The sequence below is a fragment of the Balaenoptera musculus genome, chromosome X (genome assembly GCF_009873245.2).
Source record: "Balaenoptera musculus isolate JJ_BM4_2016_0621 chromosome X, mBalMus1.pri.v3, whole genome shotgun sequence".
Classification (NCBI taxonomy): Eukaryota; Metazoa; Chordata; class Mammalia; order Artiodactyla; family Balaenopteridae; genus Balaenoptera; species Balaenoptera musculus.
This window is the reverse complement of record NC_045806.1, coordinates 114,076,022-114,091,753: the sequence shown is the minus strand read 5'-3', so window position 1 is coordinate 114,091,753 and position 15,732 is coordinate 114,076,022. Positions and strand designations below refer to the sequence as shown.

General features: G+C 39.5%; 1 protein-coding gene across 5 annotated transcripts in view; it reads left to right on the top strand.

Moving 5' to 3' along the window:
* Window positions 1-15,732, top strand: part of ARHGEF6 (Rac/Cdc42 guanine nucleotide exchange factor 6) — a 103,755-nt gene that overhangs the window by 49,892 nt on the left and 38,131 nt on the right. For all 5 annotated transcript variants that reach the window (XM_036840031.1, XM_036840030.1, XM_036840029.1 and 2 more), the window contains one exon: window positions 13,542-13,636. In XM_036840031.1, coding sequence (XP_036695926.1) covers window positions 13,542-13,636 — 95 coding nt within the window. The remainder of the gene's footprint in view (window positions 1-13,541; window positions 13,637-15,732) is intronic.

The following is a 15,732-nucleotide window of genomic DNA, read 5'->3' as shown; positions in this document are numbered from 1 at the left end:
CTATCACCCATCTCCTGTTGGAGTTCATGTACATTATTTCCAGTTCCTCACTATTATAAACAATTCTGCAGTGAACATCCTATATGTGTAACTTTGGCAAAGTATATAAAGATCTGTGAGGTGGATTCCTAGAAGTTAAATTGTTGAGCCAAAAAATATATATATGTATTTAAATTTTGATAGATTTTGTCTCAAACCAAACTTAATAAAACAGAAGGTCTTGGAGAGCCCATGATGGCCTGGGAAGGAACTGTAGAGCTGTGGTGTAAATATTGCTGGATTATTGAGACCAGTTAGACATGTTGTTGTAACTAGATATGCATGTGAAGGGATTTGGGTTGATTGTTGGTGTTTTTTTCTAATTTACATTTTTGAGTATTTAGGCAAATTTTTAGCAGCAACTAATTCAAAATATGTTCTGAGTGTTCTGATTGCCCTCCCAATCTGTGTTGAATACCTTAGACAAACCAAAATAATTCTAGCTCACCCACAGTATTTGGAGACCTGGAAAATCAAGTTCACCCACATGTAAGGTGTCCCCATCTGATCTTTTTTTTTTGGTAAAAATGTAACAAATTTTATTTCCCATATGATCTTATATTAACTCTTATCCTCTCTAAGAGTGATTAATTGTAGACATTTTCTGTTGCTAGTACTATAAGGGCACTAGTGACTGATTTTTACTTCATTTTTTTTTAAAACGGGAAGTATTTCTTTTCTGACTACATAACATTATGTAAACAATGATTTTTTTAAAAAGTCAGACAGTTCAGGAAAAGTATAAAGAAGAAAATAAATATCACCTGTAATCCCACCACTCAGAGATGATCACTATTAACATCTTGGTGAATCTCATGACAATCTTCCTTTGAAGTAGATATGTATGTGTGTGTGCGTGTGTGCGTGTGTGTGCACACGTGTGCACATATATACATATATATAGCCTATGACGTGTGTGTGTGTGTGTGTGTGTGTGTGTGTGTGTGTATTTTAAACAGGAATTATGTATTCTTCATTATTTCTCCTTCATGGAGATTTTTCTATTCTCAGACCCTGACAATATTGTCGCTGACCAGACCTGTTCTTATGCTCTTGCATTCAGCGAGTCCTTGCTAGTCCAAATGCTTCCTTTATTTTGGTCATGTGTATTAGTCAGGGTTCTCCAGAGAGACAGAACCAATAGGATCCGTATAAAGAGATTTACTGTAAGTGATTGGCTCACGTGATTATGGAGGCTGAGAAGTCCCACGATCTGCCATCTGTAAGCTGAAGACCCAGGACAGATGGCGGTGTAGTTCAGTACGAGTCCAAAGGCCTGAGAACCAGGAGAGCTAATGGTGTAAATTCCAGTCCTTGGGCAGAAGACTGATGTCCCAGCTTAAGAAGTCAGGCAGAGTGAGCAAATTCTCCCTTCCTCCACCTTTTTGTTCTATATGGGCCCTCAACAGATTGGATGATGCCCACACATATGGGGAGGACAATCTGCTTTACTCAGGCTTCTGATTCAAAGGCTCATCTCATCTGGAAACACCCTCACAGACATGCCCAGAAATGTTATTTAATCTGGGCACCTCGTGACCCAGACAAGTTGACACATAAAATTAACTGTCGCATCCTGTAAACTGGGGCAGGATAGAGACCTCTTGGAATTTGCAAGTCTGCAGACGTTCTCTCCCCTTTTTCAGGTTTCCAAGGGATTGTCTGCTGATTTCAGCCCCATTTAGGCCTCGATATGCTTCTGGTGGCACATCAGTTTTGAAATGTTTAGAAGTTCTCCGGTGTCATCACAAGTGGCATGGGGTACCCAACTCAGACCTGCATCTGCCATGAGGCATTTTTTTTTAAAGCTCAAAAAACCTTGGATTAAAAGGAAGTCATCAACGAAATACAAGATATTTAGCACTGAATGATAATGTAAACAGTACATGTCAAAAAGTAGTTTCCTTCCTTCCTACCTTCTGCAGAGGGGCATGTTTAATGCATCTAACCGAGGCTTGGCCTCTCCTGGCCCGTTGTTGTGAATGAGAGTTTAGCTCATCCTTTAGGGACATGGCAGCCTAGAGGAGGCATTTGCTGCTCCTGACCTTGGTTCCTTCATTGTCCTCAGAATTCACTGCCATTTGTTAAACTTCTCTCACTACTGAGAAAAAGCATATCATTTTCTATGAATTATTTTTCTAATGATCTTCTGCTCATTGGCTCTCTTTGCCTATTGTAAGTTGATGTTACATGCCAGGAGGGATTAAAAAATAAATAATAAGCACAACAATAGAAAATGGTACCTATGGGAGGTGATGGATGTGTTAATTAGCTTGATTGTGGTGATCATTTCACAATGTGTACATATATCAAAATATCAAGTTGTATACCTTGAATATATACAATTTTTATTTGTCAATTAGACCTCAATAAAACTAAAAAAAAAGAAAAGAAAAGAAAGAGGAATCTATGTAGCTTAGTTGTCAGGCTTAATTTGCATGCAGTGCTTAGGTCTTGGCACCCATGGTCTCACTGGGAAGACGGGACAGACATGATAGTATAAGCCACATGGCAGACAATGATGTCAAGTTATAAACTGTCCTAAAATGAGTTGCTCCAAATGTGGTTGGGGGATCTTTTGCATTTGAAAGCCCCCAGGGAGACTGTTAAAACTGCAGATATCTGTTCTCCACATCTGGCTTGTTACATCAGAATCTCTGGCCATAGGTCCCAGGAAACAGCATTTTTAACACCCCCTCAGCACCCTTCTCTCCATCCCCCCCAGGTGATGCTGATACTCACTAAACTAAAATTTGAGAACCAATAAAGGGAAAGGTTGAATGGGAGAGAGGATTGACGGCATGTCAGGACTTAGATAAGCAGAGAAGAGCTGGAAGGGAATTCAGGCAGGGGGAACCCTGTGAGCACGTTCATCCAGGCAAGAATGTGCGTGCCTGCAGGTCACAGAATGGACTGCGCTCTCTTCTCCCCGTCAAAATGCCTCTCGGAGGGTGAAATTCCTTATTTATTGCAACTGGTGCAGCCCAATGTAAGAATGCGGTCCCTCGTGCTGCCACAAATAGGCCAGACTCACAGTAATCCTAATATAGGCACACCTCAAAGATATTGCCAGTTCAGTTCCAGACCATCACAGTAAAGCGAGTTACATGAGTTGTTTGTTTTCCCAGTGCATATAAAAGTTATGTTTACACTTTACTGTAGTCTGTTAAGTGTGCAATGGCATTGTCTTAAAAAACAATGTACACACCTCATTTAAAAAAATTTTATTGCAAAAAATGCTCGCCAACATCTGAGCCATCAGCGAGTTGTAATCTTTTTGCAATAGTCACATCAAAGATCACTGGTCACATAACAAATATAATAATAATGAAAAAGTTTGGGCTATTGCGAGAATTACCAAAAGTGACACAGAGACATGAAGTGAGCAAATGCTGTTGGAAAAACGGCGCCAATAGACTTGCTTGATGCAGGGTTGCCACAAACCTTCCATTTGTGGAAAAACCACAATATCCGTGAAGCGCAGTAAAGCAAAACGCAATAAAACGAGGTCTGCCTGTACTAAACTCTGGGGATGAGCATCTGTCTGCAGAGTGAGAGATGGCATTTCCCTACATCCAAATAGGAAAATATAATCAGTAAGGGCCAGTATTATTCATTTTTTCTAACTTTCTTCTCCTTTATTGTAACGTGTGGCAGATGTCTTACCAGAACCTCCGTGCAGTCGGAAAGGTGGGAAGCAATCTGAGACCCGTTCAATCACATCAGAATCCCAGGAAGCCTCCTGTAGTTCTTGCTCCTGCCACCCATCTTCTGTTTACCCGCCTTTTCTCTCTCACTCATCTATTTACCCACTTGCTCCCACCCTGAATTTTCTCTACGTTTCTAGTGCTTATCTACCTTTCTAAAAAAAACTTTATTTTTTAGAGCAGTTCTAGGTTCACAGCAAAATTGATCCAAAGGTTAGAGATGTCCTGTATACCACCTACCCACACACAGGCACAGGCTCCCCCAGGATCAGCATCTCCCACCAGCGTGGGACATTTGTGACAATTGATGAACCTACATTGACCCATCATTAGCACCAAAGTCCAGAGTTTACATTACCATTCACTCTTGGTGTTGGGCATTCTATGGGTTTGGACAAATGTATAATGACACGTATCCACAGTTACAGTGTTGTTCAGAGTAATTTCACCGCCCTAAAAAACCTCTGTGCACCCTCCCTTTTTAAAAACCATCAGCCTAAACTACCTTACACATCTATCCAGTTATTCCTTCTCCATATCCCCTATTGTTTTTTACCTACCCATTTCCTGCCTAACTCATCCATATCTTCCATCTGAGGTCAGGGAGGTGACAAGAGTTTTCAGAATCCATCTCTGTTTTGCAGAATCTGTCCATAACAGGGCAAGAGTGCTGCTTGTTTTGTGAAAACCAAGGACCTGGAGGGGTGAAATTGATCACTGCACTTGAATGTAAACTGGCGGGCTCTTCTGCCATATACGTCAAATATGACATAAATACGGTAGTGTATTGCCTTTTCCCATCTCCTAGGAGTTTACCAACATGAACCCGTTTTTGCAGGCATCATACTTATCTCAGAATTCCTATAATATGATGGTTTTGCTTAGATTAAGGTTTCCTGGGGCCATTATAATCTTCCTTTATCATGGAATGTATCTCTGTTTCCAGCTTTTGTTTATGCATTTTAGCCTCCTAAAATAATTTCTTCAGACTTATATGACTTGTTCCCTTATGGAAAACAGAGTTATAAAAATGAACTCACTCTAAAGCCTTTCCAGGAAATGGAGGAAATATATTTTACTGGAAAATCAGTAGCCCAGGATGGAGGTACAAAAGGCCTCCACCTCTTTTTTCTATGGCTTCTCACCATCTGTTTTATTCTGAATTTAGTCAGAGGTTAATTGAGCAAAAGGATACTCTGTTGTCCTTGTGAAGATGGAGTCAGAGAGGCAAAGGCAATGTCTGGACACAGTCCATTTTAGTATTTGAGTGGATTTCATCTCGATCAGATTGTACTGCTCTGAAGTTGGTTGGCCTGCCAAACTGTTTGCATTCTGACTCACCACTGAGGCCTTCTGTTTGGGAACACATAGCCTTCTCTGTCTGCTTCCCTTTTTATCCTTTTACAGTAGATGCCCTGTGGCCTGAAAAATAAAGAACCAGTCTCCACAGTTCATCAGTTGGTCTTCTGAGATTGAGGAAAGCAATAAAAATCCAAGTGAATTTGGGAGAGAATCCCAGGCATCCACCCTGATGAGCATTTCTACTAATCAAACCACAGCAAGGGCAATGCTATTTAGTACATCATCATTCAAACACATTTTGCATGATTTAATGAAGGACTCATTAATCACCTGTGTCAATTTAGCTTGTAAAGTCAGCATTCAGCCACCCTCAAGACTTGCAACAATATGAGTTTAGTGTATGTTTCCATTCAGCTCTCCAGAACTTACTCAAAGGCAGCAGGGAGTGTCTGCCTTCCTACCTCCGTTTGTCCCATGTGAGTGGTTCCAGCACAGATGGAACCCTTAGAAAGTGTGCTGCTTCGCCTAGCAGATAAATCCACTGGAGCAGGACAGTTGGTGCCTTTCTTGCAACATCTTAGTGCTTTCTCTTAAAGGAACTACCTGTGATAGCATTTTAAAGGAAGTTAAAATAATAAAACTGTTTCAATGAGGGAAGGAATGTTGAATTATAGCAACCATGGGATTAAAGCAGTGATGTTTAATTGTCTTAAAAATCACATTTTATAATGTAAATAATATCCGTGAATTTTCTAATTTAAAAATTCCCTCAGGCAATGACTGTGTTTTGTTTTGTTTTCTTTTTTACTTTGTTTTTCTTTTTTTCAATGGACACTATACTTTGGGTAGTGTGACAGTTACAGACAACAGTGCTTGAAAGCAAGGTTGAGGATGTGAGATGGCTCATTACCAGACATGGTCTCTTTAGAAAAATGTGAACAAAAGAGATGATGAGATGACTCCATTCTCTCCTGAATGTAAGTGGGAAGCCAGGCCACCATCCTCTTTTTCCTCCAATATAAATACTATAGACAAATGTTGCTAAAACGGTAGTCTGCGTATGAGTTTTACCTCTTAATAAAATGTGGTACTGTTGAATTCTAGTGCAGCTCTCTCCATTTTTAAGAATAAAAAAATGAATCCTAGTGCTGAGCATGAGTATAAATGATTATTTAACACATTGCAGTGAACAGCAGCCCAGCTGGGCAGAGACCACTAACGATGGACACATTTGAGTTTGGAAGGACACTACTGGATGAGGACTTGGAGTCAGAGAAAAAACAGAAAAGTTTCTATTAACAGATGAGAAATTTGTGCTTTGACTTTAAAATAACAACTATAATGACACGTAATTCACATACCACAAAAATCACAACTTTAGTGTACAATTCACTGATTTTTAGTAAATTAACAGAGTTGTGTGATGATCACCACCATCTTACTTTTCAGCATTTTCATCACCCCAATAAGAAACCCTGTACCTGTTTGTAGTCACTCCCTCCAGCCCTTGACAACCACTAATCGACTTTCTGTCTCTATGGGTTTTCCCTATTCTGGATGTTTCATATAAGTTGAATCATACAATATTTGTTCTTTTGTGTTTGACTTCTTTCTTAGCATAGTATTTTCAAGGTTCATCCATGTTGTAGAATGTATCAGTACTTCATTGTTTTTTTTTTCTTAAAGAAGGAAAGTATTTTTTTAAATTAATTAATTAATTTGGCTGCGTCGGGTTTTAGTTGCGGCATGCGGGATCTTCGTTGTGGTATGTGGGCTCGTAGTTGCAGTGCGCGGGCTCTTTAGTTGTGGCACGCAGGCTCTAGAGTGCACAGGCTTAGCTGCCCCGCAGAATGTGGGATCTTAGTTTCCCGACCAGGGATTGAACCTGTGTCCCCTGCATTGGAAGGTGGATTCTTAACCACTGAGCCACCAGGGAAGTCCCTTCATTGCTTTTTATGACGGAATAAATCTTCCATATTATGGATATATACCAGGTTTTGTTTATGGACCTTTGGATTATTTCCACTTTTTGGTTATTATTTATAATGCTGCTGTGAAAATTGATGTGCAAATTTTTGCACAGACATATGTTTTCATTTCTCTAGGAGTGGAATTACTGGGTCATGTAATAACTCTATGTCTAACTTTTTGAGGAACTGCCAAACTTTTCCACAGCAGTTACAATTTTTGACTTTCCCACCAGCAATGTATGAGGGTTCCAGTTTCTCCACACCCTCACCAACACTTGTTCTTTCTATTTTTTCTTTTTATTATAGCCACCCTAATGAGTGTGAAGTAGTATTGTGGTTTTGATTAGCATTTCCCTAATGGTTAACTATGTTGAGTATCTTTTTATGCACTTATTGGCCATTTGTATATCTTCTTTGGAGAAATGTCTATTTAAATCCTTTGCCAACTTTTTTTTTTTTTTTCTTTTTATTATTTTATTTTATTTTATTTATTTATTTATTATTTTTGGCTGTGTTGGGTCTTCGTTTCTGCGCGAGGGCTTTCTCTAGTTGCGGCAAGTGGGGGCCACTCTTCATCGCGGTGCGCGGGCCTCTCACTATTGCGGCCTCTCCTGTTGCGGAGCACAGGCTCCAGACACGCAGGCTCAGTAGTTGTGGCTCACGGGCCCAGTTGCTCCGCGGCATGTGGGATCTTCCCAGACCAGGGCTCGAACCCGTGTCCCCTGCATTAGCAGGCAGATTCTCCACCACTGCGCCACCAGGGAAGCCCCTTTGCCAACTTTTAACTGATTATTTTTATTGTTGAGTTGTAAGAGTCCTTTATATATTCTGAATAGTAGAACCTTTTCAAATATATGATTTGTAGATATTTTCCCCATTCTGTGGGTTGTCCTTTTACTTTCTTGATAATGTCCTTTGATACATAAAAGTTTTCAATTTTCATGAATTTCAGTTTATCTATTTTTTCTCTTGTTGCTTGTGCTTTTGGTGTCATCCAAGGATCCATTGCCGAATTCAAGATCAGGAAGATTTCCTCCTCTGTTTTCTTCTAAGAGTTTTGTAGTTTTAACTCTTGAATCCATTTTGAGTTAATTTTTGTATATGGTGTGAAGTAGGAGTGCAAATTCTTTCTTTGTATGTAGTTATTCAGTGGTCCCAGCACCACTTTTTTTTTAAAAAAAAGAGGGATTGCACAATCAAAGGGTACATGTGTTTTTTGTTTTTGTTTTTTTGTTGTTTTTATTTATTTATTTATTTTATTTAATTTTGGCTGCGTTGGGTCTTTGTTGCTGTGCACAGGCCTTCTTTAGTTGCAGAGAGTGCAGGCTACTCTTCATTGCGGTGCCTGGGCTTGTCATTGCGGTGGCTTCTCTTGTTGCGGAGCACAGGCTCTAGGCGCGCAGACTTCAGTAGTTGTGGCACACGGGCTCAGTAGTTGTGGCTCACAGGCTCTAGAGCACAGGCTCAGTAGTTGTGGCGCATGGGCTTTGTTGCTCCGCAGCATGTGAGATCTTCCTGGACTGGGGATCGAACCCGTGTCCCCTGCATTGGCAGGTGGATTCCCAACCACTGTGCCACCAGGGAAGTCCCAGCACCACTTTTTATATACCTTTGTTTTTAACTTTTTATTTTATATTGGAGTATAGTTGATTAACAATGTTGTGTTAGTTTCAAGTGTACAGCAAAGTGATTCAGTTATACATATACATGTATCTATTCTTTATCAAATTCTTTTCCCATTTAGCCAGCACCATTTTTTGAAAAGACTATTCTTTCCTTATTGGAAGTTCACAGCACTCTTGTCAAAAATCAATTCACCATGAGTTCATTTCTGGACTCTCAATTCTATTCCATTGGTCTATATATCTATTTTATACCAGTACTAAACTGTCTTGTTACTGAAGCTTTTTAGTAAGTTTTGAAATTGAGAAGTATACATTCTAACTTTGTACACTCTTCTTTTCCAGGATTTTAAGTGTTTGTGAAGGATTGATATGAATTCTTTAAATTTTTGGTAGAATTAATCAATAAAGCAATCTCATCCTGGGCTTTAACTTATGGGAAGTTGTTTTGAATATTAATTCAATCTCTTTACTTGTTATAGAGATATTCAAATTTTCTACTTCTTTGTGAGTCAGTTTTGGTAGCTTGTGTCGTTTTAGAATTTTTTTTTAACTTTTTTAGTGATTGCCCTAGAGTTTGCAATATACATTTAGAACTAGTCCAAGTCCACTTTCAAATAACACTGTATTGCTTCACAGGTACAAGTACAAATACTTTATAATAACAAAGTGTTCTTAATTCCTCCTTCCTATCCCTTGTATCATTGCTGTCATTCATTTCACTTATACATAAGCACACATAAGCATTTTATATATATATATATATATACACACATATATATATATATAATACATTGTTTCCGTTATTATTTTGAACAAACTGTTATCTGTTAGATCAATTAAGAAGAAAAATAAAAGTTTTTTTATTGAGGTGTAGTTGATTTACAGAAAAATAAGTTTTTATTTTATCTTCACTTATTCCTTCTTTCATGCTTTCTTTATTTATGTAGATCTGTTTCTAACCTATAACATTTTCTTTCTCTCTGATCTTTAGTTTTTATTTTATTTTTTAAAAAATCTTTATTGGAGTGTAATTGCTTTACATTGTTGTGTTAGTTTCTGCTGTATAACAAAGTGAATCAGCTATATGTATACTTATATCCTCATATCCCTCCCTCTTGCGTCTCCCTCCCACCCTCCCTATCCCACCTGAACTTTATTTTTTTAATTTTTAAAAATTTTAAATATTTATTTATTTGGCTGCGCTGGGTCTTAGTTGCAGCAGGTGGGATCTTCATTGTGGCATGTGAACTTTTAGTTGCGGCATGCATGCGGGATCTAGTTCCCTGACCAGGGATTGAACCTGGGCCCCCTGCATTGGGAGCACAGAGTCTTAGCCACTGGACCACCAGGGAAGTCCCTCTCCGAACTTTAAAAAAACCCCACTTTTTGCAAAGCAGGTCTGCTGGCAAGAATATTCCCTCAATTTTTGTCCTAGAAAGTCTATTTTTGCTTGACTTTTGAAGGAAAATTTCACAAGATACAGAATTCCAGGTTGGTGGGGGTTTTTTTCCCCAACACTTTAAATATTTTACTCCACTCTCCTCTTGCTTGTATGCTTTCTGACAAGTCAGGTATAATTCTTATCTTAGCTTCTCTATAGGTAAAGTATTTTTATCCTCTGGCTTTTTTCAAGATTTTTTTCTTTATCTTTGATTTTTCTGGAGTTTGAATATAGTGTGCTTAGGGGGCATTTTGCAGGGGGGGCATTTATCCTGCTGGGTTTTCTCTGAGCTTCCTGGATCTGTGGCTTGGTGTCTGACATTGATTTGGGGAAATTCTTAGTCATTGTTGTTTCAAATATTTCTTCTGTACCTTCCTCTCTTTATTCTCCTTCTGGTATTCTCATCACACATAGGTTACACCTTTAGATGTTGTCCCACAATTCTTAGATATTTTGTTCCATTTTTCAGGTTTTTTTTCTGTTTGCTTTTCAGTTTTGAAAGTTTCTATTGGCACATCCTCAAGCCCAGAGCTTCTATCCTCAGTGGTCCAGTTTACTAACAAGCCCATCAAAGGCATTCTTCATTTCTATTAGAGTGTTTTTGATCTCTAGCATTTCATTTTTATTCCTTCTCAGTATTTATTCCTGCTTGCAGTACCCATCTGTTCTTGCATGTTGTATACTTTTTCCTTTGGAGCCCATAGCATATTAATCATTGTTATATTAAAATCCTGGTCTGATAATTCCAATGTTCCTACCATATCTGATTCTGGTTCTAATGTTTGCTCTGTCTCTTCAAACTGTGTTTTTTTTACCATTTCATATGCCTTGTAATTTTTTGTTGGAAGCCAGATGTGATGTACTAGGTAAGAGGAACTGCAGTAAATAGGCCTTTAGTAATATGGTGGTAAGGTATGGGGTCAGGGGAAGTGTTCTCAAGTCCTATGATTAGGTCTCAGTCTTTTGGTGAGCTTATGTCCCTAGATTGTGAACTTCAGCAGTGTTTCTCAGTCTTTTTCTCCCCTCCCTTAGATAGGACAGGAAGGCTAGAGGGAGCTGGAGTAGGGTATTTCTCTTCCCCTAGGTATATTAGGCTCTGATAAAACCCCAATAGGTTAGGGTTTGGTAAAATACTTTCTCTCTTGAGGGCAGACCTTGTTATGAAGAACAGAATGCTCTGGTAAATTTCAAAATGGCTACTTTTCCCTTCCCTCTCCTGAAGCACAAGGGAGATTTTCCTCCAATCTTCATTGTGATAACCTGGTACAGCTTCTGGAGGTACAAGTCACAGAAGTGTGGGTGTGCTCCTCTGTGACTGGACCCCCTAGAGTTTTTAACTCTCAGGTGTTTCTGCACTGAGCCCCCAGCAATTCATCAATTACGGTTCAGGTTTTCCTACCCTGATACCACTTCCCATGGAGGCTTCTGCTCATGGTTTTCTGGTCCAGCAAGTTATGATTCTCTATCTGCCTGTCTGTCTCTCCAATTTTAAGTGTACCGTTTTTGCCTGTGACCTCAATTCCCTGACAGATATAAGCAAAGTTTTTTTCTAGTTCTTCATCTCTTTACTTGTTTTTAGGATGGAGTGATGACTTCCAAATGCCTTAAATGCTGGACTGGAAACCAGAAGTCCTCTTTCTTCTTTCTGATGTAGGCATTTACAGCTATTTACAGTCTCTAAGAACTGCTTTAACTTCATCCCATAAGTTTTGATGTTGTGTTTTCTTTTTTATTCATCTGAAGTTAGTTTCTAATTTCCTTTGTTGTGCTTCGACTTTCTATAGGGGTAACATTTCTGTTCCATCCCTGGATTAATTTCACAGAGCACTGGTACCTCCAGGCCCTTAAATTTACACTTACACCTTTAGAGAGTAGGCATTCCTCCCTGAGGAATAGAGAAACTGAAAGTAGACATGAGTGGCTGGGAGGAGGGGCTACAACTTAAGCCCTAGCTTTTGAAGCCACCCTGTGGCCTATGTCCTTGTCAACTAGGAGTGATATTGCCCTTCAGGTGACATCTGGCAATGTCTGGACACATTTTTGGTTTTCATACTGGGGTAGGGGGTGGCATGCAACTGACATCTGGTGGGTAGACGCCAAGGATGTTGTTAAACATCCTACAGTGCACAGGGCATCTGCTCACAACAAAGAGCTATCTGCTGTGAAATATCAATAGTGCTGCCATTGAGAAACCTTTTTTTAACCCCTTAAATTGGAGGGACTGTTTCCCAATTCACCCAGCACCTACCTGTACAGTGTCTCACACTTACCTCTTCACAATGGTCCCTGAGGTAGGTGAAATGTCACAATCTGAGATGAGCCTTAAAACTGAAGCAACCTGTCCGTTGGTAGCAGAGCCTGGACGACCACCTTCCAGTCCAATTGTTTCCCAAAAAACCCACAGCTACCTGGACCTCCAATTGCTTTGTCCACTCCACCTGTCAATAGCAGATCATCATGCACTGTCTTGTGAGTATATGTCTGGCATATTGGTAGGCTAAGGGGCTTCTCCTGGCTAAGAATGCTTCACATTGTCTTGTGAGCCCGTGTTTAATGTCTCCCTCTGAAGACAGAGTAGAAACTCCCTGAGGACAGGCATGGCCTTTGGCACCAAGGAGGCACTCAGTAAATTTGTGTTGAATGGATTAGGAGATATGAGAGAAAATACACCAAAATGTTAACTTGGTGATCTCTAGGAGCTTAGAATGAAGGTTATAGCTGCCTCCAGAAGAGGCTGGGAAATGAGGTGTGACCCCAGGGCTGGTGGCGGCAGAGAAGTTGTGGACCTGTACATTGGTTGTTTTGCCGATAGGATTTTCATTTGGCTATCATTAATAATACTGGTAAGCATCATTTTCTTTGTTAAATTCCTCACATTTCAGCTTCTTTTTCTCTTTGAAATGTTCGTACTAACACTTTTTACCTTTATTAAAAAACCAGTTTTAACTGCTTAAAAATTCAGTGTCCTCAGATTTTGTCACCTAAAGATTTTCTCAAGAACATAATTTAAAAAATCTTTTTTGATGTTTGACATCAGTTACCATGAAATTATCCTGACACTGAATCTCTATGTCTTGAGGTAGCTGGCCTCAATTTCCTCATCCATAAAATGGGAATGATGATCCTTTGTTAGCTGAGACCTTTGCTGAGGATAAAATGATTTAAAGCACGTGAAAGCATTCTGAGCAGTACTGTGTAAATGGCAAGGCCCCTCCAATTATGGGTAATTCTGAAAAAATGTGTTCGTATGAGTTATGCAGTATAACCAGTTGTCATGCAATTATTAGAGTAGTTTACAAGAATGAAACAAAGTGCATTCAGATTTTGTGCTCCTTACTTACAGTGCTAGCTGAGTAAATAGGACTTTTTTTTTTGATAATTTGGTTAAAAGATCTAAAACTCTATTTTACCTTGGACTTTCCTGACAGTTAATACCTTGACCTTTGTTTCTCCATAGGTGTTACAGAATATCTTGGACACTGAAAAAGATTATGCTAAAGAACTTCAGTCTCTTCTTGTTACTTACTTAAGACCCCTGCAGTCCAATAACAAGTAAGATTTATATTTTAAACCCCTCGCTAAGCAAAGCAAGATAATGTCAGTAGATGGAGTCATTACTCTTATGTCACTGAATAATTGATTTTGCCCTTTAGAAGAATTTCCACAGATCACAGGTTGCCAAGAACATGGTCAAGGCAACAGGAATTATGCAAGATGTAGCTTTTGGAGAGCTTGGCTTTCTTTCTCTTCTGGCTGTGGAGGGAATGAGCCGATCTGCCTTTCTGTCTGTCACCATTTTTATCTTGTACGTTTTAGAAGTGATACATCTAGTTTTACCTTCCAGAAAAAGGACTTGCTGGTGTTTTTATGCAGAAAGCACAGACACGGGAAATTCTTGTGCTCGCTCTGACCTTGGCTTGCCAGGGCAGAAACTCTTTCCCATGCTCCCAGAGTGGAAAAAGCGTGGCATTTTGTGAATGTTCCTAAGAGCAATTCAAGCCAGTATTTCACCCAGGCAAAAGTGAATGAGAAAGAGGTGTTAAAAATATTCAAACCTTATCCTGGTCTTAGAAATCTGAAGGCCTGAACTGAAAACTTACTTTTCACAAAAGAAAATTATTGGCTGTTCATTTTTTAGTGCTTGTAGGCCTGGCATATGTAACAAATAGTAACTAACTGCATTTATGTGTGTTTTTTATTTTAATGGATTAAACTTTACTGGAGATTATGATCTATAAGTCAAATGGTAAATTTAGCAGTCGATACATAGAATGGAGGACAGAAACCTCTTCTTGTACCTCAGTTTAAGAGTTTATTTTTGCCAAACAATTGCCTAAACTGTTGGCTTCAGGCTTAAATAAGTTTAATGTATTTCACTATTTTCTTTCTCCCTTTTTCTAAATCACGCTTGCTTAGGCATAATGTCCTGTTAAATTTCCTACTCAGTTATTTTCATGGCACTATGGGAATCTTACTTCAGTATGAAAGGATTTTGTATTCCTGTGTTTTGTAAGAGTTTAAATGATCAACAACAAAGTGGCTTTTGTTATTATTATGTAAAACATGAAGTGCTCTGTGAATCATAGCCCTTAGAGCTGAATGGAACCTCAGTGAATCACTGGGTCTAGTGCCCTGGAGGAAATGACTATCCTCATTGAATAAATAAAAAAACCACAAAGTCCAGAGAGGCTCACGGTCCTGCCCATCACACGGTTAGTCAGTGGCCAGGCTCAACCCACTGCGTCTCCTGCCACCGAGTAAAATGTGGTTCCGTGTTCTAGAGGTGACAGGCAGAGGAGGAGAGGGAAACTGAAGTGGTAACCCTGGCAGCGGAGATGGTAAGATTTCAAATGGAGGAGTGACTGATTAGCAATCAAGAAATAGTCAAAGGAAAAGAAAAGAGCCACGGCAGAGGAGGTGAGAGACCCGAGTCAGAATGCGCTGTTCCCAAGGAAATTCAAAATGCAGTTCTGGTCACTTTCCATTGGTTCTGCCTCGTAGACCCCAAAGTGATTTGAGCAAAGGGGACTGTTTATTGTTTGATCCTGAAAGGTCCAGTTAAGCCCCCAATCACGTTCTTGCTGCTATGGGGGTCGGCAGCCAGGGAAGCTGGCTAAAGGGTTTCGCTTTTGACACCCATGAGAGGGGTTTTCCAGCTTGTGGTTCAGGAGGGCATCAGAGCAGAGGAACTGGGTGCTTTTTATACCCTAGGGGTTACTGGTAACGTCTGTTTAGGTCTTCCTTTTCTTTGTCAGCAAAAATTACTCTCCTGGAAACCCTCCCCTTGTATTATTATATTAAGGAGAAAGAACATGTGGCAGACATTGGCCTTTTAAGTAAATCTTCAGAAAAGTTTTCTCTCGAAAAGTGGTTAGGAGCATGGACTCTGGAGCTAGAATGTTTGGGTTCAAATTCTGGCTTCACCATTCACTGGCTTTGGGACTTTGGCTGATTTGCTTTAACCTCTCTGTGCCTGGATTTCCTTATGTGTAAAACAGAGACAACAATAGTACCTACCTCATAAAGTTGTTGTAAGGTTAAGACGAGTTGTTATTTGTAAAATGCTTACCTCAGTGTTAAGTGCTGTATTCGTGCTGGCTCTTGTTTTTATCACCTATTATTTGGTAGGGGAAGAAAGGATGAGAAAA